This window comes from Vulpes lagopus, chromosome 8 (assembly GCF_018345385.1).
Source record: "Vulpes lagopus strain Blue_001 chromosome 8, ASM1834538v1, whole genome shotgun sequence".
Lineage (NCBI taxonomy): Eukaryota > Metazoa > Chordata > Mammalia > Carnivora > Canidae > Vulpes > Vulpes lagopus.
Window position 1 is genome coordinate 123,289,835 of NC_054831.1, and position 26,143 is coordinate 123,315,977.

Consider the following 26,143-nt stretch of genomic DNA (forward strand, 5'->3'; position numbering starts at 1 on the left):
TTATGTATACAATGGAATATTCCTCAGCCATTAGAAACGACAAATACCCACTATTTGCTTCAACGTGGATGGAACTGGAGTGAAGTAAGTCAATCGGAGAAGGACAAACATTATATGTTCTCATTCATTTGGGGAATATAAATAATAGTGAAAGGGAATAGAGGGGAAGGGAGAAGAAATAGGTAGGAAATATCAGAAAGGGAGACAGAACATGGAAGACTTGACAGGGTGAGCACTGGGTGTTATTCTGTATGTTGGCAAATTGAACACCAATAAAAAATAAATTTATTATTAAAAAAAAACAAAAAACAAAAAACAAAAGCACCTGTGACCTTCTGACGCTGTGGTTTCCCTCTTAGGAATCTATTCTAAGGAAATAAGTCATCAAGGATGTAAAAATTTAACTTTATGGCTATTTATTCCAGTGTTGTTTTTAACAGTGGAAAAACAGAGATATTCTAAATATCAAACAATAGGGAAGTGATTAAATTAGGATTATTCATGCAACACAATACCATGCAGCCACTGGAATGATGTAGAAGACTAATAGCAAAGAAAGGGTTTGTAGTTTGTTAAAAGAAAAATATATTTTGATATAGTGCAATCAACTTTAGTAAAAATTATATGCACGCTGGATGTGTGAGGAAAGGTTGGGAAGTAAATACAGCAAAATATTAACAATGCTCTCCTAGGGGTGTGGAGTAGGCTTATGGAGGAATTTTGTTTTCTGCATTTGGCTTCTCTCTCTGTGCTATTTTTATAATAAAAGCAAACCCACAGTAAATACATATATATATATTTTTTAAGATTTTATTTATTTATTAGAAATAGAGAGAGGCCAAGACACAGGCAGAGGGAGAAGCAGGCTCCATGCAGAGAGCCTGACATGGGACTCCATCCCAGGGCCTCCAGGATCATGCCCTGGGCCGAAGGTGGTGCTAAACCACTAAGCCATCAGGGCTGCCCCCTCAGAGTAAATATTATTTATTTTTTAAAACATGAGATATAAGTTCCTTAGCAACTGTTCCAGGTCAAACAACACACATTTCCTTTCACTTCCGAGCTCACGGGGGAGCCAGTTTGCTGACCTCCCGAGTGCTGCCAAACAAAGTCTTCTTGAGTCCCCTGGCCCCGAGATGTGCAGCTGAACTGCCAAGGCAGCCGTGGAGGGACTGCAGCAGGGAGGGCTTCCCTGTACCACCTGGGCTGGGGCTGCGAGGCCTCTGAGGGCAGCTGTGGTTCTCTCCCAAGAGGGGAGGGAGTGAGATGGGAAGAACCGCACCTGGGGCCTGGCAGGGATGGAGGAGAGAAGAGGACAGTGTCCACTGTCCCAGAAATGGGCCCGGGGGCCACCTGCATCTGAGGCCCTGCAGGAGCTTGTCTAGAAGCCAGATTCCAAAGCCTTGCCCCAGAGCCACTGGCTTAGCAACAACAAAGGGCCCTTATTTGAAGCTCCTGATACTGTCACTTGACTCAGAGGAGGCTGAGTGCAGAGGCGCAGAGGAAACCCCTGGCACCTGAACCCAGTGCTGAGGATCCAGGCAGCTGACCTGCTGCCCTCTGCCCTGAGGACTCCTAGCTAAATCTTCTTCAAGGCTCTTAGGAATGTCCATGTCTCTACCCTTGGAAAGCCCTCCTGCTGGCGGGCCCTGCAGGGTTTCAACCACACCAGGAAGGATGCTGAATGAGTATGTGTGGACAAGAGTGGTATCACCAGGAACAGAAGAATATAAGTCCTACTTATTCTCTTGGAAATGAGTAGGTGTGGAACAGATTCTGAACCCAATTCCACTATGTGTGTGTGTGTGTGTGGGAGAGTTTCCCTATGCCACCGAGCAATTCGCCAGACACCAGCTGGGTGCCCTATAATTCAACTCAGTTCTGACGCTGTCTTCCTGGAGATAGCATCAGATTCCACAGTTTGAGGATGCAGTCCTACAAGAGGGCCACGGCCCCTCCCCTCTCCCACTTCAAACACCGGTCCTGAGTCTGGCTGGTTACCTGGGCTTCTGATCAATGGTCTATAAATCAGAGGTTCTCGCAAACCCCTCTGTGGGTTTAATTTGCTAGAGTGGTTCACAGAACTCAGGAAACATATTACTTACTGGATTACAGGTTTATTATAAAAGGAAATAGCTCAGCAACAGCCAGACGGAAGAGATGCCTAAAGCGAGGTATGTGGCAAGGGGCACGGAGGAGCTTCCACACTTTCTCCAGGTATGGCGCTTTCCCCACATCTTCTGGTGCTCCGCCACCCTGGAAGCTCTGTGGCCCAGTTCCTTTTGGGGTTTTATGGAGGCTTCATTACATGGGCACGACTAATTAAACCACAGCCAATTGACTCCTGATTCAACACTGAGTCCCTCTCCCTTCCCTGGAAGTCAGGGTGGTGGAACTGAAAATAACTACCCTCTCACCTTGTGGTTGGTTCTCCTGACAACCAGCCTGTATCCTCAGGTGGGGTCCAAGTCACCCAATTACCATAACAAAAGACACATTTATTGCTCTCAGCGCTTAGGAAATTCCCAGGGTTTTAGGAGGTCTGCCAGAAATGGGATGAAGACCAAATATATATTACTTATTATAAATCGCAGCGTATCACTGTGCCAGGTGTCTTATCTACAGGACCTTCAATCCCTGCAACAGTGTGTAAGGGCAAGGTGTTGACCACTTTGAGGAGGATACAACTGAGTCCCAGAGAAGCAATCTGCCCAAGGTTGTGGGGCTATTAAGTGATACCAAACTGCCTTTCCAACAGAGATGTGGCTACAGACAGCCATGGTAAGCAACAGTCAGGGGCCCAGAGGTTCCAGAACCAAGGTGAGAGAAACTTAGCAAGAATTATATTTTGTAGAGTGTTAAGTCCTCTGGGCTGGGAGTGAGGGCCCAGGTTCAAATCTTCCCACTTTGCAGCTGTGTGACCTCATGTGAGCTACATATGGTCCCTGACCTTCATCTACACAATGGAACTGTGCATGTGCCCTGGATGCTTCACAGGGTTCTTCTAGAAATCAGGTAAGAGGATGTATGAGTGAATGTGCTACATAAACTGTGAAGAGCTATGCAAAGGTCACCTGGTGTGGCTGTCATCACGCCTGCCATTCTCATGGGCGATTTGTAGGAATGGCCGACCCAGCGGGGGAGTCTCCTCCCATAGGTTCCGTCTGCAGCAAAGAAATGCCTGGCCCAGGAAGGGGCTTGGGGTCTCAGGCACCATTCCACAAACATTTGTAGGAAATTTGAAGAATCCTAAGACCTAGTCCACAGGCACCCAGTGTGTGTGAGATGGAGGACAGAAAAGGGGTAGGCCTTGGTCCAGTGTGGCTGAGCCCTGGGGACTCAACCCAGCCTTCAGGGACTGCGCCCTGGGCAAGTTCCTTCTAAGTCTCAATTCCCGCATCTGCTAGTAGGTGAAGATCCCACCAAATGGGGGTGTTTGGGACCAATGAGACAGAGCCCATGGGGTATGGTCTCTGCCCTGCAGAGGTGCTAGCGACAGAGAGGGATCAGCAGGGGCTGGAGGACAGAGTTGGGCCTGTCTGGTCAGGGATTCAGAGCTTTGTGGGGCTCCCTGGGCTTTGTGAAGGATTTTTAAATCCCAGGTGCTCCTGTCCATGCCCCATTGTCCAGTCTCTTTCCTAGAGAGTCAGAATGATGATCCTTCTGGTGATATTGGGAAACTGAAGTAACCCATGAAGGATGCTTTTTAGGCTCCTCTTCCTGTCTATCCCTGCTAGCACCTGCACCCTGCTTTACACACACCTTACGGTATATATGATGTAGCCCTCCTTGTAAGGATCAAGGACTCAACGATTCCTTTGGAGTCTTCTAGCATAAGAGATACCATCTAAGGAATGACTGCGCAAGAATGACCAGGTGAGGCTGCCCCGTGTGTAATCTAGATACTGATACTAGACATCTCAATGCCATGGCTCCCTGGCTCCAAGGAATAAGTGACTTATGCAGGGCCCCTGGACCCTCGTCCTTGTTCTGACCAGCTCCCAGATGCCTGAGAGAACATGTACATCAGACCACAATCCTCAATAGAACACTCAGCTCCCAAGCAAAGAAGAGACTTATTTTCCTTTTCCTTTCCGAGTCTCCCAGATGCTCTGTCTGTACCTGCACTCTCTCTATGTCTTCAACAAACTCTGCTCTCACTTCCTCTTGGCTCACGTTTGATTTCTATCCTGCATGAAGCCAAGGGCCCCCCTGGGGGCCCTCCCTTCCTCTGGGTCCTCAGACCCAGCCAGACTAGATCACTAGATAGCCGAGGCCTCAAACAAGTTCTCAGAATCACAGATAGCCTCAAAGGAGGGAGGAATGGGGGTCAAGCATCAGGGCTGAAGGGTGCCAGCTCCTCCCTCAGTCACTGGCCCCCAAATAGACCTCCTGTGAGCCCAGAGCTGCAGGACTCCCTCCCCCACCCCCACAACCTGTGGCCACCTCCCATGGCCAGGAGTGGCAGGGAGGCTGGCTAAGTACTCAAACCAACAGGGTGCCTTTTTCTGCTCCATGTCCTAGGGTTTTCAAATGAAATTCAGGCATTATGTGGCTCAAAGCCAAGGGCTCCCAAGTACAATTATTTGGGGACAAATTGCCACAAGTGGTAATCTCTGTTGAAGAGAGGAGGCTGCTGGAGAGGCCCGAAGTGGCTGGGGAGGGAGAGCACGCTCCTGTTGTTCCGAACCCCTGCAGCTGCAGCCTTAAACTGCAGGGGAGCAGAAATGACCTCCTCAGACAACAAGCGCTGGGAGTTAGCAGGGGTTTTTCTCTGGGTGGGCAGAGCAGGGAGAGGTGCAGGGAAGCGAAAGGGCCAAAGCCAAGGTGTCTAGCCCTAGAGCAGGGGCTGTGCTGAGCAGCGTGGCCCTCTGGATAATGGGGAACACAACTGAGGGAGGACCCATGTCCTGGGGACCTGGTCAACCTCACACCCAAATACTTGGGCTGTGTTGCACGTTCATGGGGGTGGACGATGCGATGAAGAGCCTCTCATTTCTGCAGAGTTCTGTGGTCTTCAAAATTTTCTTGCAGCATGGAGAATATGGGCTTTGGAGCTGGTCAGCTCAGCGTCAAACCTCATCCCTCCCATCCCATTTCCCAAGAGCTCTGTGAGCCCATCCCCATGGTGGGGAAGGCAGCAAGGCCCAGGGGTGGGAGAGGCCTAGCTCAAGGTCACAGGCAGGGGTGGTGTGGGTAAGACCCAGGTTTTCTGACTCCATGCCCAGGGCTCTGCCCTCCCCACACTTTTCAGCCCTCCTGCTGGAAGCCAACACAGCTTGCTGGGGCCGGAGTCCCTTGCACTTCGCACACGTGACCAGCAGTGGCTGCCCCTTCTCCCTGTTGCCCCTTGAGACCAGTGCTCCTTCCTGGAGCAGTGAAGGCTGGTGGCTGGGCCAGGCAGGCAGCAGTGGGGTGGCTGTGGAGCAGGAAAAGGCCAAGGGCCCCCAGGGGTGGAAATCACGAAACAATGGTCTTGGCTTTATCAATTCTGAAAACCAACATCTGCAAAAACCAGTCCAGCAGCTCTACAAGCCCGTGCTCAGCCCAGAGCTTGCTGGGTGGCTGTGCAAGGAGCTGCATGGATGGTAGGAAGAGACTAGTGGTCGTCCTTAGAGAATTTACTACCAACTGTGGGAGCCAGTGGGGCTCACTTGGGCAGCAGAATGGAAGCAGCAGACTGAAGATGAGGAAGAGCCTGCAGGTGGCACCGTGGAGACTGGGTGGACATGGGTAGCCCTGGAGCAAATCCCCTTGAATCCCTGGTTCCTCACTGGTGAAATGAGGGAGTGGGGTTGCATATTCTCCAGAGCCGCCTCACACCTGAAGGGTTCAGGGGCCTCACAGGGCCAACTTACCTCTTCTCCAGTCAGGTAGAAGGCTGAGAGGAGTCCTCCAATGTACCGGATGTTCACCTCAAACAAAGATGCTTCTCCACTCTGCAGGGCGGCAGGAAAGAGGAGGGTGGGGGTAGGGTGAGAGGACACTTGTGAGAAGACTGCAAGGCTCCCAGGGACAGCTAGGCCCTTGAGACAGGTCACTCCAGCCACAGCCCCCTACCCGATGATCTGGCCACACTGGTGCTGGGTGCTGAGCTCCAGGGCCTTGCCTAGCAGGCCCGGATATGCTGGGTGCTGGTTTTCAGAGCAGAAGTTGAGAGGGATCAGCACCTGCTTGGCAGGCCACTACAGCACGTTGACAGCATTACAAATAAACGCTGGGTTTGGCTTCCTTCCCTAGCCCTTGCCCGAGGCCATGGGAGCAAAGTTATGCCTGGCTGCTCTCCAAGGAGCTCAAGAACTTGGTGGGGAGCCGCTGGCTGAAGCTTAGCCTGAGGGGAGGCAAACTCTCTAAGCCGGCCACCTCCCCTTCCTGAGGGAACTTCCTGGCTTAGCAGGGGGGGGGGGGCCCGCCTTCCTTGGGGTGACATGACAGGGCAAAGGGAAGGTTCTCCGAGGAGGTTCTGGGGCAAACAGGACAAAGCTGAGGCTGAGATGGAGGGATGCCAGGCAGACATTTGCAGGTAACCAGCAATCCTCAGCCTCAGCTCTGCAGCCCTTAGGACAAGTCCACACTTGCCTTAATCAGGGTTTTCTTTCTTAGGTCTGAACTGCAAATCAGTGGTGTTGAGCCATCACTCCAAGGACCAGATCTAGGTTAAAATCCCACCTTGGCCTCTTACTTGGCTTTGGGACTTCAGGCAAGATCTCTAGCTTTTGTCGGCCCGAGGCTCTTCATCCTGAGCAGGGCAGCTGTGAGGCGCTGAGGGGTACAGGTGAGATGCTGGCCCAGCACCCAGCCCCGCCCTCCCTGGCACCCTGTGCAGCTTCCTAAAGGTGTCTGCGATTACTTCTCCTGCGCCCAGTGATCCCCACATCACAGTCTTTTATTCCTGACCACAACGACCGTCCCTTCAAGTGGCAGAGCCTTTCCACTGACAGAGCACCGCAAAGCTGTTCATTCTTGTAGCCTACAGTGCTCAGCGAGGTCATCATTCCATTTTCCAGGTGAGAAAGCCAAGGCCCAAAGAGGGGATGTGACCCCATCTTGCTTTCTTCCAAGGACCCTCCCTAACCTGTCACAGCCTGCTCCTGCTCGAATGTCCCCAGGCTCCCCTGGACCTGCCAGCTCCTGGAACCACAGTAGCTGCCAGATGCTCATTCTCTATCCACATCTGCACAGGGGCAAGGTGGGCCTGTGAAGACACCCCTTCCTTCTCCCACCTTGGCCTTTCTCTCATTCAATATGGCAGGAAACAGAAGGATTCTAAGCTTCCTCACACAGACTACCAGGCCTAACATGCCTCAAAACAATGGTGTTGATGAGAGGGAGGAAACCACCTTACATCTGTATCAGACCTGATAGTGTTATAATGCTTGTTCACGGTAGTTAATCCTCACAACTAGCCTGTGAATTAGGCATTGTCCTGTCACTGTCCTCCAGATGCTCCCCATCCTCCTACCTATCTCTAGAGGGCAGCTGAAGGTGGGGTGGGGGCTCCAGGTTAAAGCAGCTCTGAGCAGATAAGCCACTCCTCCCCTCCACATTTACTTCCTCTGCTGCACCTGTTCTGTGTGACAGCTTCAGCCCTCAAAGGGACCTCCGGGGTGCCTGGCACCTCAGGGAGGGGGAGGAGGGGTCGCTGGCTGTCTTCCCTCCCAGGGGAGAACAGGCTGATAAATACTCATGGGCTGGCCCAGGCTGGAGTGGTCCCCTACCTTGAGGCTGGCCTCGGCAGAGGGGACTACGCAGAGTGCACAGAACCCCGGTTCTGGGACTGCTCTGCTGTGCAGTGTGGGGCCAGAGTCTCTGGGTCTCAGAAGTGATAGGGTGGAGCTGCCCACTCACCTTCTTGGCCCCTTTTGGCTCTAACAACCCAAGGGTCTCTGACTCACCACATTCAGGTGGAAGTTCTCTTCAACCCAGGCCTTGGCCTCCTGGAACTCCTCCTGCAGCTCCATGAGGTAGAGGGTGTCAAGGGAGTCAATGATGGTTGCCCCACTGAGGCCTCCTGTAGGCACAGAGATTGAAGGCATGACCCAGGCTCGTTCCTGTCCTCTCCATCCCCAGCCACACAAACCACCATTCCCTAGGCCCCTGTAAAGGCCTGGGCAAGCTGGCAGGTCAAGGATGGCCCAGGGACAATCCAGGGAGACCCGAGGGCCACCAGTCTTTGAAGGGGAGTCCAGGGGCAAGCGTCCCTCTTTCCGCCCACCCCGGGCTGCTTCCTCCTCAGGGCAGCAGACAGTGGGCAGCTGGCTGGGACACCGAGTTCACAGGCCAAACCCACTTCCCAGGCCTTAGTCCACTCACATCTGCCAGCAAGTCAACCATCCTTGCCAGCCAGGCACCCACCACTTTTCTGTGACACTGTGGAGAGGGTGAACTGGCATTTGGTTTACAAAATCTTAATATGCCAGTCCTCTGACTTTTCAATTCCATTCTTTGTTTTATTCTAAGACCAAAAAAAAAAAAAAAAAAAAAAAAAGATGTTCACAAATATTTATCCAGGAAGGGATTTATTGTAGTACTGTGTATAATGGAGAAAAGTTGGGTGAAAAATCTCTAAATCCAACAATAGGGGGTTAATTATATAAAATGTAGCTCAAACATAAAATAGGACACTATGCAGTCATCCATGCAGGTGAGGTAGACCTGTGCTTATTGGGGTCTGTTAAGTGAGAAAATGTAGGTTGCAAAAAAAAGAGGAAAAAGTACAATATAATTTCTTTATCGTATGCCAAATGTCGATGAGCTTGCACAGAACTAAGTCTGGCAGGATGTGATTCAATGGTTATCTCCAAGTGCTGGGATTATAGGTGCTTTTTGATTTCTTCAGCTTATGGATTATTTTTATAACCAGAAATGTATTTCTATTTGAAAAAAAAAAAAAAAGAAAAAAAGTTTGGGCAAAGAAACCAAACAAAGGCACAAAGCTAAGATTTTGTAGCCGCTCTGGGATGGTGAGTACAGAAAGCATGAGCTAAGAGACCGGGGCCCTCCACAGGGCCTTAGACTCTTGTCCTGGGAATAAGGGCTGAGATAATGGTGCAAAATATCACAGCTTTCCACAACGTGGGCTGGGCAGGAGAGTGACGAGGAAGGCCTCTCCATGTGGCACAACCAGGGCCTGAGTGCAAAATACTGTGAAGGGGGGAAGGAGGGAGAAAGAGATGTGCCTGGGAGCTATCAGGAGAGCTTCCTGGAAGAGGTAGCCACCTTCCATCAACTCCTTAAAACTATAGGTAGCAGCAATTTCCTTTAGACACCAGCATGAAGCTTAAGAGGACTGATTGTTTCTTCAGTGTCCTCCTTGCAGAGGCTCAAAAAGCAGTGAGAACCACAGCCTCCACCTTCCCCCAGCAGAGCTCTGGAGCTCGCTAATAGTGCTGAGCCCCTCTAGGGTCTGAAGCATAAGCTTGGGCTTTGTAGGTACCCCTTTCATTCAGAGTTAGCATCTAATCTCCTTAATTAGTGCTTTCCTTACTGCTGCTTGTGTTGACTTTGCAGGCAAAGACTCCCGAAACTCAAACTTGCCTCTATGCTAGGCAAGGTCTGATAAAGGGCATGGCCTGGAAAAATGATAGGAGTGAAATCAGGAGAAACTGGGAGAAGGATAAGGCTGGAGGTTTTATTTTTCAAGGTTTTATTTATTTATTTGAAAAAGAGAGAAAGAGAATGCATGTACAAATGGAGGGGAGAAGCAGAGGCTGAACAGGGAGCCTGATGCAGGGCTGGATCCCAGGACCCTGAGATCATGACCTGAGCTGATGGCAGATGCTTCACTGACAGAGCCACCTAGGTGTCCCATAAGGCTGGAGGTTTTAGAATCCACTTCCAGAAGCAGGGACATCCCAATCCAGAGTCAGGCATCCTGGATGGTTTCAGTATTGAGGTTGAAGTGAATTTCCAGAATGTCAACCCCTCCTTCACTGAAGGATTTGGTAGGAAAACACTCAAAGCCAAACACAGTTGATCTTTCCTGGTTTATGCTGGCTGCTTCCCCTGTGCGGGCCAAAGGCTGAATGGGAAGGCTTTCCTGTGAGGTAAACAGGTAGTGAGGCACAGAAACACTGATGTGCCATAGATGCTGAGATGCACCTGGCCACCGTGTGCCCACCTGGTGTCTGTCTTCTTGGCTCTGACGCCTATAAACAAGGCCTCACACTTGATGTTTTAAGGGCCTGGAGGGATTTTTTTTTTAAAGATTTTATTTATTTATTCATGAGAGACACAGAGAGAACCAGAGACATAGGCAGAGGGAGAAGCAGGCTCCCTGCAGGGACAGGGAACCTGATGCAGGACTTGATCCCAGGACCCTGGGATCACGACCTGAGCCAAAGGCAGACACTCAACCACTGAGCCACCCAGGTGTCCCCGAGGGGATTTTTAAGATCCCATTGCCTTGCCCCTAAATTTCATAGAGGACCCCCAGAGAGGGGTTGGGATGTGCCCAGGATTAGACCAAAGGAGGAGAAGAACCCAAGTTCTCTCAATGCCCTGTCAAAACAGCCGGATCTGATTGCTAACCCTGCCCCACCCGCAAGGGGCAGGAGGCTGCTGTGACCAGTGAAGGCTTGAAGAGAAGCCCAAGGCCAGGGGAGACATGGCCCAGAGTATCTGATTTCTGAATCCAAGTATCTGATTTCCGAATCCCGCCCTCGGCTGCCTGGTGTTTTCACCCCACGCACCCTTCTTCCCTGGGCTGAGCCTGAGCCCGGAGGCCCCAGGGTCTAGGCTGGGCCAGGAGGGCAGCCAGGGCTCCTGGCGACCAGCTCTCCTCCCAGATGCCTCCGAGGCACCGCTGAGAAGCCGCACTGAGGGATTTCTTGGCAGGGTTCCGCCCTGCTCTCGGGTTCCTCCATCGCTCCTGGGTTGGTCCCCCACCCCGGCCCCCACCTACCACGCAGCTGGGCAGCCGGCCAGCAAGGCACTTATTGGAAAGCCTTTCACTTCAGGCCAGAGGTTACCCAGGGGCCAGGCTGACCGAGAGAGAAGGCCCGATCCTGAACTGAACTCTATCTGTACCTGCAGCCAGCCTGGGGCGGGGGACACGTGGACACACGGATGGACACACACACACACACACACACACACACACACACACACCCTTCTTCAGTGAACAGGCACAGGATCTGTACTCACAGACCCAAAGGGGGACAAAAAGTCAAGCAGCCAGCGTGGAAGCTCCACTGGGCTTGGCCCTGAGGCAGCTTCCAGGTTGGCTCACTCTCCCACCTCCAGCTTTGAACCCTCGCTGTGCACAAAGGATCGCCCCTGCCCTTCCTGCGGGGCAGGAGACAGTGAGGTGTGTTCCAGAACACAGCCCTGGGTCCAAACCCCAGCTTGGGCCAGCAACGTATCTGCTCTAAGCGTCAAAGTTCTCATCTGTAAAGTGAGGTAAGACCACTGGGTTAGGTCCTGGGGAGCCACTGCAGGTCCCTGAGCTGGGATAAATGCATCACAGACGTGCCCAGCCGTTCTGACAAAGACCCCTGTATGTGCCTGGCACAGAGCAAGTGTCTGCTAAATCAGTTCATTGTTCTTAGTCCTGGGGTCCCGTAACCTACTTTGAAACACTGGCCTAGGTCAGAGAGATGTGGGTTTAAGTTCTGGTTCCGTCACGTACTAGCTGTGCGCCAAGGCAAGTCACCGTATCTTTCAGAGTCTCATGTTCATGTTCAAAGTGGGGATGACAGCAGGGCCTACTTCATAAGGCTGCAGGGAGGGCTAAATGGGGCAGTGGACGGGAAGAAGCTGGTGCCGAGGCTGGGTACATGTTAGCTCACCCCAACACACAGAAGCGTGGCCCTCCTTGCCCCCAACTGGCCCTGGGCAGCCCCTCCGCAAGTCCTCTGGAGTCACCAAGGCCTTAGGGAGCTCTTGCATCAATGGCCCCTCCCACACTGGCAGTGTGGCATGAGACCTTTGGCCCAACTTAACGGAAGTGTCACTGGGTCCCACCTGTGTCTGCTGCTGAGGCCATCAACACCCCCGATCCGGGTGTGTACCTCACCTCTCAAAGGGTCTTCCTGCCTCTGGGACGCCTGCCCTTCCCCTCAAACTTACCCTGCACACTCTTGCCTAACCTGTCTTCCTAAAACCAGATCCAACTGTGTCCCTCCTCAGCTCAGGAAGCTGCAGTGGTTTCCAAGTACCCATGCAACAAGGGAAGGGGTGAAGCTTCTGGGTCTGACGCCAAAAGACCTGGCTAATCTCATCTCCCATCAGGCTATGCTTCCTGGACACGTGCTGCACGCTCCTGCATTCATACCTTTGTGTCTGTGCTCTCCTCTGCCAAAAAACCTGTTCTGTGCATCTGGGCATACTCAAAGCCCACAGGTTCTCAAAGGTCTGCCTCTCACTGGCAGCCTTCCCTGATTGCACCCAGCCAACCTCCTCCTGCCGAGGGAGCTCCCAATCATGCACCTACCACTCCTGCCCTGCCTGCATGGTGGGTTTTTGCTCACCTTCCAACAAACTGTGAGCTCCTTGAGGTCAAAGGTTCCCACTACCTCCCTGTACCTCGTCTCCAAACAGCCCTGAAGGCCAGAGCCCCCAGCCCAAGTGGGCCACTCACATTCCCTGTGGCCTCTTTAGATGCCCCAATTTCTGTGACTCTTCTGTGGACTGCTAGGAACTGCGTCCCCCTCCCTCCTCCTCCTGGGGCAATCTAAAACCTGCTTGGTGCCACCCTGCTCAGGAAGCAACTCTCATCACCACCACTGTGGTCTACATGAGGTTCTTTCTGCCCTCCCCTGACCCTCCTCTCCTGAGAAAACTTCACCAGCTCCTCCAGGGTCCACGCCGTAGGCCCCTATTCTGTGCGCCCCCATCTCCAGGACAAGTGCTGCCCCACTCTTCCCTCACCACTGTGTAGACTGTCAGTCTACACGTCTCCGTCCCTCTGTAAGAGCAGGGCTCTGGTCTGCATCAGACTAGCCACCAGGCTGTTGTCTCTGACGGCCACCCTCACTCTCCCGGGCATCACGTGTACTCTGAGCTGACACTGGCCTTCAGGATGCCACTCTTCCTCTTGCCTTTCCTTCTACCCCTGCCACTACGCCTTCCCAGGCTCCTCTGCGGCTTCCTTCTGTTCTCCAGATCTCTCTGGAAAGGCTCTGTTGTTAGGTCTCTCCTCTTCTCTGTCCTCTCCATTCCCTCAGTGACTCATTACCGGGACTCCCAGATGCCAACTCCCAGCCTCCCCTCTCCCATAGCCCCTGCTTGTATTGCCACTGGGAGGTCACAGGTGGTTCACATTTAACCTGCTTGCCCAAATCTGTTCCTCAACCACAGAGGTTAATGCCAAGCCCTCCTACCAAGAGTGGTGCCCTTGCCTCTGCATTTCTCCTCCCCACATCCCATCCTACAGCGAATCCTGGTCCAGACTCCACCCACTTCTCACCTCTGTGCTCCCACCTTGGTCCAGCTACTTTCTTCTCTTGGATTTATTCCAAGAGCCTCCTAACTGGCTCCTGGGCTTCTACCCTTGCACTCCCCACCCACACCTCCACCTGTCTGTCCTCAATGTGGCAGCCAGAAGGATCCTGTGAAAATGCCAGTCCTCACGTGCCACCCCTCTGCTCAAAGGCCTCCTATGGCTCCCATGGGACTCAGAGACCCTGTGATCTGGCCCTGGCTTCCTCTCAGCTTTGTCGCCCCCCTCTCCCCCCCACTCCTATCGTGTACTGCTCCTAGAGCCCTCCAAGTCTGCTCTGTGTTAGGCTCAGCAGTTTCCATCACTCCCTCCATTGCTTCTCCCTCACCTCTTTATCCTTCTCAGGACCTTTATCTCAAGACATTATACGTGGACCTATTTCCTTGTTACTGTTTTCTCCTAAAGGAGCACAGGCTTCTGGAGGGGAGAGTCCTGTTTTGTTCATTGCTGTCTTCTCCTGTCTCGAACACTTTCCAGCATTTGTGAATAAAAGGTCCTTTACCCTGGGTGGGGAGGGTTTGGAGCGAGTTGTGGCTCATTCGCAGTTCCCAGGGCCTAGCTACGGTCTGGCACCCAGAAGTGTTAAAGGTAAATGTGTTGGGTTCAACAGACTGAGCCCACCAAGCAGGTGTCTGTGGTGACCACACTCAAGGCAGGTTAGCTGTCTGTTCCAGGGGCTCATGCCAGTAGACAGAGGAGAGCCTGTCACCAGGCTGAGGCCAGATCAGCCACGGTGGCTGACTGCATGTGCACCACGGTCCTGTGTGAAGCTATTTGTCATGCGTGGGTCAGTTTCTACAAGAGACTGGACCCCAGCTCCTGTCACCTCCTCCCCCGGGGCTGCCTGGGTTTGTAACCCCTCTCTTGACTCTGCCGTATGATGAGGTTTTTATGTAAGGTTACATTAGCAAAGAGAAATGGGTCAGGCTGGCCAACATAAGCTCCAGGAAGAACATTTAGAAGGAAAAAAAAAATCACCCAAAACATAGCCTATTACCACAGTATCCCCAGAGCCATACTCAGGCGGTTGCATTTAATTTGATGACATAATCCACAGAGACTTTTCTTAATCTGTAAAGAAACAACGCAAGTGTTTCTTTCTCAGCTTCCAAAGAAACCAGCGTGGCTGCTCTTACTTCCCAAACTCGGCTGACACAGTGTGTCCCACCCCAGGAGAGGACTCCTCCCACGGCTCCTCTCCTTCATTCGGGTTGCACCTTTGTCCAACAGAATAAACCAGAAGGGATGATGCGCTAGTTTCTAGGCCCAGACCTTAAGACACCGACAGTTTCCAGTTCCTGTCCCTTGGAATGCTGGCACCTGGAGCCAGTCACCATACAGTGAGGAAGGGCCAAGCAGCCAGAGAGAAAATACGCGGAGAGGCCGCGTGTAAGGTTTCTGACCGCCAGCCCCTCTGAGCCCCCAGCCAACAGCCAGCGTCAGCCCCACATGTGAATTAAAAAGCTTTCAGGTGGTTCCAGCCATCAAGTTACTCTTCCAGCCTTTCCAGCTGAGGGCGCAGACATGGTGGTAAAGGGATAAGCTGCCCTCATTGTGCCCTGTTTGAGTTCCTGACCCCCTGAATCTGTGAGCATAGTAAGGTAATTGTTTTAAGCCACTGAGTTTTGGAGTAATTTGTTACGCAGGAGTAGCAACTGGAATGTTCCATCATGGGGGTTTCTAGGATGATTGCAGTGATGCCCCCACTACCCCAAAGCACATTGGTTAAAACCGCACCATCTTGTATGGTGAGATCTTCTGGGCGCATGAAATCCTTTTAGGGATAGGACCTCTGCATTTCTTTCAGGTCTGGGGCAGGTTTTTTTTTTTCTTCCCTCCAGTAATATTTTTCTTGAATCTTCCCATGATGGCTATTTCCTGATCACATGAAGTTGTGTTCAGAGGATGTGTGTTTCCAGGCAAAGGTTTCTTAGAGCCTCTTAAGAGACCAAGGATATTTTTTAGGAACTATTCCTGGCACTCAACAGAATGCTCTTGCTAGAGGTGCTTCAATAAAAGATGATCAGATCTGACCGTGCTATTGCCCCAATCACATTCAGATCACTGGGCACGGGGTACTGGGTGCCTGTGGGCCAGGCCTTGGCAGCCTCTCCAGCCGCTCTGCTGCTCCCCATGCATGTGATGCTCTATCCAGAGGAGGTCACTAGTAGCTCCCCAGGGTGACTGCTGACATGGGTCCCTACACCTGGTATACCTTCCCTTTCCGAACTGGTTTGGTGAACACCTACGCTTTTATCCTGGCCTTGGCTTGAGCCTCCTGTCTTCACTTTAAGAATTCCTGAACCACCGGGATGCCTGGGTGGCTCAGTGATTGAGCATCTGCCTTTAGTTGAGGGCGTGATCCCAGAGTCCCAGGATAAAGCCCTACATTGGGCTTCCCATGGGGAGCCTGCTTCTCCCTCTGCCTATGTCTCTGCCTCTCTCTCTCTGTCTCTCATGAATAAAATCTTTTTTTAAAAAAAGAATTTCTGAAAAAAATAAAAAAATAAAATAAAAAAGAATTTCTGAACCACCAAGCAGACCTGACTGTTCCTCCTATGACAGCCTGCCCCATTCCACTGCTGGTGCCTTGGTCGCAACACTGGTCCCACCACATAGCAAGTGCCTGTGCATCCCAGGGGTGGTGGCCGGACCTGACTTCTCCCAGAGGCCTTGGCATCCATCTGCAGCCCAGGCACAGAGAAGGTGTGAATGAATGAATGGCTGGTGGAAATGCTGACAGCACTTTCCTGGAGATCCCCAAACACTTGACAAGGCCTTCGGCCTTGGAAAAAACACACTCTACACCACAGTGGCCAGCTATCCAAGGAAAACACTGTTGCAGGGACAAAATGGGTGGTGGCAAATGTCACAGCCCTGGTGGAACTAATGGCTTCCTCCAGCCTTTGCAAACAGATGCCACGCTTTGCTGCCAGAGCTAACTGGAGAATGTTTGCTGTGGCCGACCGCTGAATGAGGCTCAATGTGACCAATGACCAGACACAGTTCACTGAAATGCTCTCCTGGACAGGACTCCCCACTGGAAAACAGGGCATGTTTTAAAAATGTTAAGGTTGTATTTGTTTTTAAGTCAGAGCTGAAAGTGCTGTCTGACTGGGAAATGTGTATTTTAAAACTTCCTCAGACAGTGCTGGGGATCAAATTTGGAATTGCTTTTTAACTCAGAATGTCTCTGAGAGAAGAAAAGGCAATGGAGGAATTGGAGTCCAGGGTGCTAAGATGATACTTCCAAAGTCACACAGTGGCTGAGCCGCTCAGGGCAGAGCTGTAACCAGGCACCACCTTCCAGACCATGCGATCTTGTAGGCTTGGTTCTAATCCTAGCTTAGTCCCTTCCCAGCTGTGTGATCTTGGGAAACTGACTTGACCTCAGAAAAATGGGATGATAAGGTTTTCTTTTTAGAAAGGTGTGGCCAATTCAGACAAATGTATACAAGGGAATTTGATAGACCCAGCGCACCATCCCTTAGGTGCTCAATGCAGATGAGGCCATACTGGGGCTGGCAAAGCTAAGATCCCTTGGCCTCTTTGGCCCTGAGGAAAGAATAGCATGGCTTTCGTGCCAGGCGGGCAGGAGGCATGAGCCCTCAGGAAGGCAGGATGGAGCAGGGCAGGCTGTGGCATTCTCAACACACTTCTTACCTCACTGAGCAGGGAAAGAAAAGCCAGAGTCTTCTGGTGCTCACCCCTAGAGATACTAGAGTCCAGCTGCAGCCCTGCACAGCTCCTGAGTCCCTCCATAAATTGGCTTCTACCTGGCTTTTACCTGTAAGAGGATTACGCAGTACCCTCCCTCTGCCTCCATGGGAGAAGCAAACATCCCCAGCCCATCAACCTTGGTCGTGTCCAAGTAATTTGCTTTGGTTTCATGATGGGTGGGGAATTAAACTGTGCCCGTGATTTTAGGCTTGCCTGTGAAACTTGCCGATGGATTAGCGGACATGACTTGAATGGGGGTTTGAAATAAGCCTGCATGGTTGGGCTTGCCCTCCTGTGCGCCCACCTTTCACTGTGAGAAGAACAAATCTCAAACAGCCGCTAGTCCAAGAACAGTGAGAGACAGGCAGAGCGGACTGGATCCAGCTGAGCACAGCCTAGAGAAAATGAACTCCAGCCTATCTGCAACCGCATGAATAAGAAATAAATGCTTGGGCAGCCCGGGTGGCTCAGTGGTTTAGTGCCGCCTTCAGCCCAGGGCCTGATCCTGGACACCCGGGATTGAGTCCCGTGTCAGGCTCCCTGCACAGAGCCTGCTTCTCCCTCTGCCTGTGTCTCCTGTCTCTCTCTCTCTCTCTCTCTCTCTCTCTCTTATTTATTTAATTAAATAAAATCTTTAAAAAAAAAAATGCTCATTGTTATCTGCCACCATTGTCCACAGCATTATTTTGGAAGAGGCCGAGTGATCCAGTGCCCTTCCAGCCCTATTTCTTACTAGTCTTTTTATATTTTCTACATTCCAGCTAGACTACTGATTCTCTGTGGTCCCTTCTTTCTAGGCTTCCAGCCCATTACTCAAGCTGTTATCCCTGCTTGGAACGCCTCCTCTTACCCCAGATGTCTCTACACATTTCTGAATCCAATGTCTACTTTAAGTTCTAGAGAGAGTGCTGTTGCCCCCAGGAAGGCATCCCTGATTTCCCCCCATCTGGACCTGGGGTCGTGCTTCTCTGAACTCTTATTAAAAGAATTTCTTTCCACTTTCATTATGGTAATCTGTGTCATCTGTGTCCTTTTCTCAAGTCCAACCCTGGGCAGTGAGTGTCTTTGGGGTTGAATTTAAGCCTGGTTAATCTAAGCTGGACCAGGCCCCACAGAGCCATGGCACCTCCGAATTTGCTGAAGAAATGGATGCCATCCTCCTATGGCCTCATTCCCAGGTTAGGAAGCCTTCCTGATAGTCAGTGGCCCTCACCAGAAGCTGCTCCTGTGTGGTGTGAGGCACTGGGGGGCAGAGACCAATCCCATGACACCCTGAGGTCTTGGCCAAGGGCTGGCCCTCCACTAAGGTTTGCTTGTGCAATGTGGAGTTCTCCTCAATGCCAACCACCAACCCCTTCCTCATCAGAGGTAAACAGAAATAACTGCAGCTAGCACTGGCCAAGCGCTTGCTTCATGTCAGGCATCATGCTATACGTTTCATAAACATCTTTTTTTAAACCTCGTGACAACTCTGTTACTGTCCCTCCTTTACAGATGAAGATCAAGGCTTCAAGGAATTAAGGTGCTCGCTCAGGATTTATTTATTCACCCCAAACCACATTTCTGAATGCTCAGGATGTGCCTGGTAGGGAAGCACAGTGGGAAGCACACAGTCCTGATCCCCATGCTCAGGGAGCTGCAGGTCTGGTGGGGGAGGATTGCACCAACCAGGTGTCACACAGACAACATCCAGTTACAAAGTAATGCCTGTGATAAAGGAAGAGAGGACAGGATCTGAGGCCAGAACAGGGGTGGCATTTGAGCTGAGGCCTGAAGGAAGCACAGGACAAAAGAGGGGGTGGGGCATGAGAGGTAGAATGCACAGCAAAGAGAAGAGCCGCAGGTGGGGGGAGTCTTGACATGTTTGTGGAGCAGAGGAGAGGTCACATGCAGTGAGGAAGAAGGGCAGTAGTGGGAGCGAGGGGGTGGGGCCAGGCTACACAGACCCCGGGACTCAGGAAGAGGCCTGGGTGGCTTAGGGACCTGATCCTCTGCTGCTGTGTGCAGAGTGGCTGGGAGGGCGACCCAGCGGGGATCCCTCTTGGTTAGTGAGCACCCACTAGTCACTTGTGGGCGGGTAGCAGAATGGCAGGGAGCACCTGGGCCCATGCTCTGAGACTGTCGGAGGGCCGCTGGCAATGCCCCCAAGCTGGGGGGCAGCTGTTCACCAGTCCAGGAACAAGAAGAATTAACCCTGAGTGCAGGGCAATGTCAGCCAGTGGCCTCATGTCAGCCCCATCAGGGGAGCCCCCAGCTGTCCTCCCAGGCCCAGAAGCACAGGGTCACAATGCCATCTTGGATATATATTGTGGCCACACAGAACTATGCATTGATTGTGGCAAACACATCCTGGGGACCAGAGCCAAGAGATGCAGATGCATAGCTCTGATAACAAGATGAAGGATGATTTTTGGAAAAGGGAAACGAAAGGAAATCAAAGAGGCCCTATTCACCCCAAGAAATAGACACGTGGTAGAGGCAGTGCTGGGAGAGCCTGGTACGTACGGAGCTAAGCTCCAGGGCGGCATCCTCCACTTGCTGGGATGGCTGAGCTGGCAGGGAATGGGCTAGAAGAAGGGTTGAGCTTGGAGCCACACTTACTGGCTGCCTCAGTTTCCTCATCTGTACAACAGCAGCAACAATAACTCTACTGTGCAGAACCATCCCAAGGGTGAGTGATCACACAGTGCGTGTAAAATGCTGGAGTCACAGCTGCCCACATGGGCCCCAGCAGAGACAAAGTAACAGCTATCAGCCTGTATAGAGGTGGACACCCTGCTGCTGAGCACCCGCAGGCAGCACCTCTTTCAAGCCTCTGACCACCCTACAAGGAAGGCAGAGTTCATGTCCCCCTTCCACAGATGGGGAAACCAACGTTTCGAGTTGTCATGAGAATTTCCAGAGGATGATGAAGGGTGGAATCAGGGTTCAACTCAGGCCGTCTGCTTTGGAGACTCTGTGCTGCATTGCTGTGCCAACCCGGCTAGGTCTGAGAGGATCCCAGGAAGGTGCTCATTACTGTTAAGACTCCCAGTCCCCCTCCTCACCTGTGGGCTGGAGCGATGCCCCAGAGGTGCTAGGCACTGCCCATTTTTTTGTGTGTGAAGAGCTGGGTGCCTCTCCCTGCAGGAGCCCTGCCCTGACACAGATCAGCCTGGCACCCTTTCCTCCATGAAGCCTTCTCAGGTCCCTCTAGGGGTGACGCTTTCTCCCTGCCCCATTATGGGTCTCACCACTAATCAGCTACCCCAGGCTGACTCACAGGAGGATCTGTGATTGTCTGTGTCTGTCTCTCTGACAGGCCGAAGCCCCGGAAGGCAGAGATCCTGACCATATTCACCATAGGAGTCATCAAAGAGTCCAGTATAATGCTGGGCACTCAGGATGTTCTGTGTAAATATGGACTGAGTTAACCTGGAGAACTGAGAAGGAGCCAGAGTGAGCATGACCAGAGGCCTGACCAGGTGACCCTCTCCCTCTGGAGCCTTTGATGGGCCCACCTGATTCACTCCCAGCATCCAAGGAAGAGGAGGGGACCGACTCGCCCCACTTTATTGACCAGGCACCTTCCCTTTCTTCGTTCCATAGGCTCCTTCTAGAATCTAACAGAAGCCACACCACCCCCTCTCCTTAACTGAAAAAATACTGTACACATTTTACACAAAAAGTAATGCAGGCTTCCCCCTGCCAGACTTATCTAATGTTACCACCTAATGAGGTGAGGGGCACAGATTTTTATATCCTACAAAGGATGGGTGAGAAAATTATTTTGGAGTAAGGTAGGTATAGAGTCAAATCTTACCTTGGCTATTCCTAGCTGTGTGACCTCTGGTTAGCTACTTCACCCACGTGAGCCTCAACATCCTCATCTGTGAAATGGGGATAATGTCAGATAACACACATCACTAGAGAGACGGGCATTAGTGGGTATACAGGGAGAGGTTTTTTTTTTTTCTTTAAATATAAATGGGCTGTAGGGGGTGCCTGTGAGTCACCCTTCATTTGATGGAATTTGGTGTTTTTAGAGGCAGTAGTGATAATGGAAAAAGCACAGGTTTCCCGTCAAAATGTTTGAGGCCTGGCTCCTATATTACCAGCTGTGTGGCCGTAACCAAGTCACTTAACCTCTCTGGGCCGTGAGTCTACATCTGTCAAAAGGGACTGATAATACCCTGGTTTGAAGGTGTGGGCAACTTGGATAAGGCATAGAGCCTGGCAGAAAGGGGGAGCAGGAGGGGGAAGGTCTGTGCACGGCTGAGTAGGGAGAGGCCCCTCACCCCGTCTGCCCACACCCACCTACTCTGCATGCCTGGTGTGACGGCCCTGCGTAAAAACTGCCTCTGTTTTGGATCTTGGGGCCAAAGCAATTCGCAAATGCAGCAAATACGCCAAGCCCAGAAGACAGCTCTCCCTGCTTCAGAGAAAACACACAGTTCAATTTCCTAAAGATCAAATCCCAGGAGCCTTTCAAGGCTTTCCTCGAAGAGAGCAGTTCTCGGAACTCGGGAGGTGCCACCCTTGTGCGACTGAACAATTAAAGCCTGGAGTATTTGTCATTTTCAGCAAAGGTTTGTGAGAATGACCGAGAAAATGGAAAAAATCTGATTTCAGCGGCATGGTTTTCAGAAATATATGGTAATCCATTTTTGTCAAACCGCAGAAGGCACAGCTCAAATCATTAAAAAGCCATCGTACTTAATCATGCAAAGAGAAGGCTGGTCTATGTCTCTCAGATCATTTTCAAATGGTTTCAGGTTAACTTTCAAAAACTGACAGGCAAGCAGGGAGGGGATTATGACAGACAATAACTTGAGGAATTTCTGGTTCTGCTTCTCAGTGGAGGGCGAGGGATTTATTTGAGAGAAAATCGCCACCCAGACTTCGGCATGGTGGTGGTGGGGATGGTGGTGAGGAAGATTCCAGAATGGATCGGCCATGACTTGCGCCAGCAGGATGTCTGCAGCCGCCTTCTCAGAAAGACAGCGGATTCATGGCCAACTATTAAGTAAATGAACAATGATGGTATATTGTGACAGGTGCTAATAAAAGGCAGGAGGTTAGCCAGTGGTTGTGCCAGCTGTGAGCACATGTACCTGGCTTTGGAATCTGCCTGCCACTTACTGGCTGCGTGACCTCACTCAAGTTCCTGTCTCTCTCGGAGACTCCTCGTCCCTACAATGGGATGCCCGTCTCAGGGGCTTGGCAGGCTGTGAACGAGTTAATTCCTATAAAGCCTTTTATACAGTGCCTGGCACACAGTAAACCGTTAGTGAAAGCTGGCTAAGCAGCTAGCTCACTCTGCTGAATGGGGCCTCCTAGACAACCTTTGATTTGGATCAGGAAGGATGAGTAGAAGTCTGCAGGGTGAAAAACTGGAGGAAAGACACTCAGGCAGAGGGCAGAGGATGTGAAAAGGCCCCATAGTAAGAGGCTGGTCGGGGGGAGCACAGCATGGTGGGGGGGGGGCGTGGAGACGGAAACGCTGTAAGCTAACGTGGAGCCTTCCTGTGGCGGCCTGTGAATGCCAGACCAAAGGGCTTGGACTCTCGAGAGGGCTGTGGGGAGCCACAGAGGTGTGTGAGCAGGGCAGGCCCTTGGCAGCTGTGTGGATTCGAAGCTAACTGAAGGGCATGGGGAGGCGGCGGAAAAGGCTGGGACAGTGCAGTCCAGGCTCCTTGCAGGGTCAGGGACATCCTGAGTCTTCTTCCAGTCTTGGTCCATGTTGGGCACTTGCTGACCTCTATGTGACCACTCTCCCATCAAACTCTGATCCAGTGTCCCCAACCTCTGTTCCAGGAAAACACTGTGTCCTAGACCCAGCAAAGATCACACTCCCCTTCACTAGTGCAGAGCTACCATGGGAAAACTGCTGCTTAGTAGGAAATTGTATGTCCCACCCTTCTGCATTTAGGTGGGGCTGTATGACCAAGTTCTGGCCAATGGAATGTGGGCAAAAATTACATACACCACTCTGAGGCTGCCTCCTTCACCTGTGGGATGCTCCGTGGCCAAGGTAACCTTGGGAGTAACAACCTGAAGGTGATGAGCCTCCATCACCTTGGGTCCCCATGTGATCCTGAGGAACAGAGCCCCTTCCTCTTTCCATCAATTTGACCTTACATGAGCAAGAAATAAATGCCTCTTGCCTCAATCCATTGAGCTCTCTGTGTTTATTTATTACAGCAGCTAGCATTACCTTAAATAAATATATGCACTAAATGGAATGATCTTGGACACGTTATTTTGCTTCTCTGAGCCTCAGTTTCTCCCATGTAGATTATTATGAAGGTCCAACAGGACAAAAAAAAATGTGAGTGCTGCTTTGCAAGTAGGGAAGTACTACAGAGGTGCCCCTCATTGCTGGTGTTATTGGCTTCTGTCTCTCCAAGAGCCTGAAGGAGAGGGGACTTTGCACAGACCCTGCTGAAGCAGAAGAAATGTAGCCAGGAGTTTGGGGAAGCTCTAGGGAAGGGGTCAAGGCCCACTAGGTTTTAGTTCTGTCCTGCACCAGAGATGATCCCCAAATAGCCGAGCGCCCCAGGGGAGAGGGCTGGAGCCTGGCTTCCATCTCCTGGCAGCCCCCCTGGGAAGAAGTCAGCCCAGCCTTCTGATGACTTGTTCCAGCCTCTCACAACTCATTAGCAGGAAATTGCATGCCCTGCCAAGAAGATGCACGCCTGATTTTTCAGACATGTCAGGTAGACACTGTTATCAAAACCCTGTCATGTCTCCACACAGCCCCCACAGTCTCCTGCTCTGGTGTCTTCCTGCCAGGCTCTGTGCTCAGGACACATGCTTGCTGCCTTTCAAGATCTGAGAACCTTGTGTGGCTGAAAGTTCTGCCAGCCAGTCTGGCTGGGACCCAAGGCTCCGGATAGAAGCCCGCATCGGTAGCTAAGGCTCCCTGTCTATCCCGCTCCTCCTAAGCAGTCCCGTACTCCCAGCCCAGACTGATGCTGAGACCCACAGACGACAGGAGAAAGGCCTGAGTAATATGTGATATGATGAGCTGGATCTGGCCATCCCCAACTTTAGCAGGACCCTGGTTATTGCATGTCCTTTGGCTGAGGGGGCCTCCTCTTGCACAGCCTGAGGCAGGGGCCCTGCTGCCTGTTTCTAGGGTAGGTGGGTGCAGACCAGACCATCTCCACCTCCTCTGTTCTCACCAAGGCCCATTTGCTGGCTCTGGCTGGGGGCTCCGAGGAGTTCTCAAATCACCTAACAGAGTAAAACCCCTCCATGCCCTGGACTAGGCTCCACGGAGAGACAGAGAAGAGATGACAGGGACAAAAGCATTCATTTTCAAACTCTTCACACACAGCAATGCACCTGCTTGATCCTTCCACCCCACGGGGTGCCATCACCCTGATTTCCCTGAGGAGGAAACAGGCCCATGGAGATTAACGACTGGCATGCAAGGCAACTCAGTCCACTGGGCAGCAATGTGAGCTGGGTCTTGCAGCCCCCGCCATAGCCACAGCCACCTGTTCGTTATGTCCTGCATGCTGAGTGCCAAACCGAACATTTTATTCAGCTCCACGGCTGAGGAGGTTATGTTCTCTACACTGCCAGATGACAAGGCTGAGGCTTAGCGAGGTTGAGCAACTTGTCCAAGGTCACACAGCACATCAGCTGGAACCACAGTGTCAGCGCTCTTACCCTACACTAGTTGTTTCCCCAGGGAGAAGGGTTCCACCTGGGGAAGGCAGGGAAAGAGGCTGTGAGGTCCTATCAAGTGACAGAGCAGGATAGAGAATTGTACCCATTCTGTTACACACACAAGTGTGTACGGAGCAGACAGGGTGGTAGATAGCAGGTGGGTGCCCCAGAGTGAGGTGCAGCCTGGGAACTTCTGTTAGCTCGCGGTCCTCCTCAGCTGAATTCTCTTCTGTAAGGACAGCTGAGGGTTAAGGTAAAGAGGAACCAGGTAGGTGCAGGTGTGGTGACTCAGCCTCTTCTTGGCCCTGGTAGCAGAGGGTCCTCCCTCCCTTTCTCCAGGTAACCTCTCCACCTTACCACATTCCAGACATGCTTTGATCTCAGGCAGAGAGCCAAGGAAACCAGTGACCACTGATCTGAACACTTAGAGCTTTTGAAAAAGTGAAGACTTATTAGGAGGGGCCCTGAAGCAACAGTTATAGCCCAAGCAGCATTAGGAAGGCCCCCATGTCTGCAGTCTTCCCATTGTAGGTGTTTGGCCAAGCAGCTGGCCTCTAACTGGGGAAAAATTAGAGAGGAAGACAAACTATGAAAGACTCCTAACTCTGGGAAACAAGGGTTGCAAAAGGGGAGGAGAGGAGGGGACAGGGTAACTGGATGACAGGCATTAAGGAGGGCACGTGATGTGATGAGCACTGGGTATATTCTACTATATATTGGCAAACTGAATTTAAATTTAAAAAATAGAAAAAAAAAGAAATAAAACTAGTGTTTTTCTGAAAATAAATAATAAATAAATAAATAAATGGCCCTTGGTGGACCTGGTCCTGCCTACCTGGGTTGCTCATTACCCACGTTTCCATTTCATGCTGCAGTCATACAATTCAATGTACCATACCACCAAGCCTTTGCCCAGGCTGGACCTTCTGCCCGAGAATTCCTTCCCTTCCCCTGCCCTCCTATCTTAAGTTCTAGATAATGCACATCTGTGGTTCTCAATTGCCCTGAATCCATCCCTCAGGTTTCAGATTATTCAGTCTCCCTCAAAAGTCATGTATTTTAAATTTTCTATTAAACACTTTAGGAGAATCCTAGTACTCCTAGCAGGGAGAGAGGAACTGAAAAGTGAAATGACCCAAGGACACCCCACACACCTGTGCTCTCGGAGGCCTTAGCACAGCATACGAGGCCCTTGGTGACCTTGCTCTAGTTGCCTCTGCATGTCCTCCTGAGCTCTTACACTGCCATACCCTTGCATATGCTGTGCCTTCCACCTACAATGCCGTTTTAGTCCTTCCTGCCCAGGAAGTCCAGCTCAATGTT

The 26,143-nt window shown here is 51.6% G+C and overlaps 1 protein-coding gene across 1 annotated transcript in view; it reads right to left on the reverse strand.

The window, feature by feature from the left end:
- The window catches only part of MAN1C1 (mannosidase alpha class 1C member 1), a 137,911-nt gene that overhangs the window by 27,554 nt on the left and 84,214 nt on the right, over window positions 1–26,143 (reverse strand). Inside the window, exons 3-4 of the mRNA XM_041765628.1 lie at window positions 7,896–8,011; window positions 5,859–5,939 (exon numbers count right to left, since the gene is read on the reverse strand). Coding sequence (XP_041621562.1) covers window positions 5,859–5,939; window positions 7,896–8,011 — 197 coding nt within the window. The remainder of the gene's footprint in view (window positions 1–5,858; window positions 5,940–7,895; window positions 8,012–26,143) is intronic.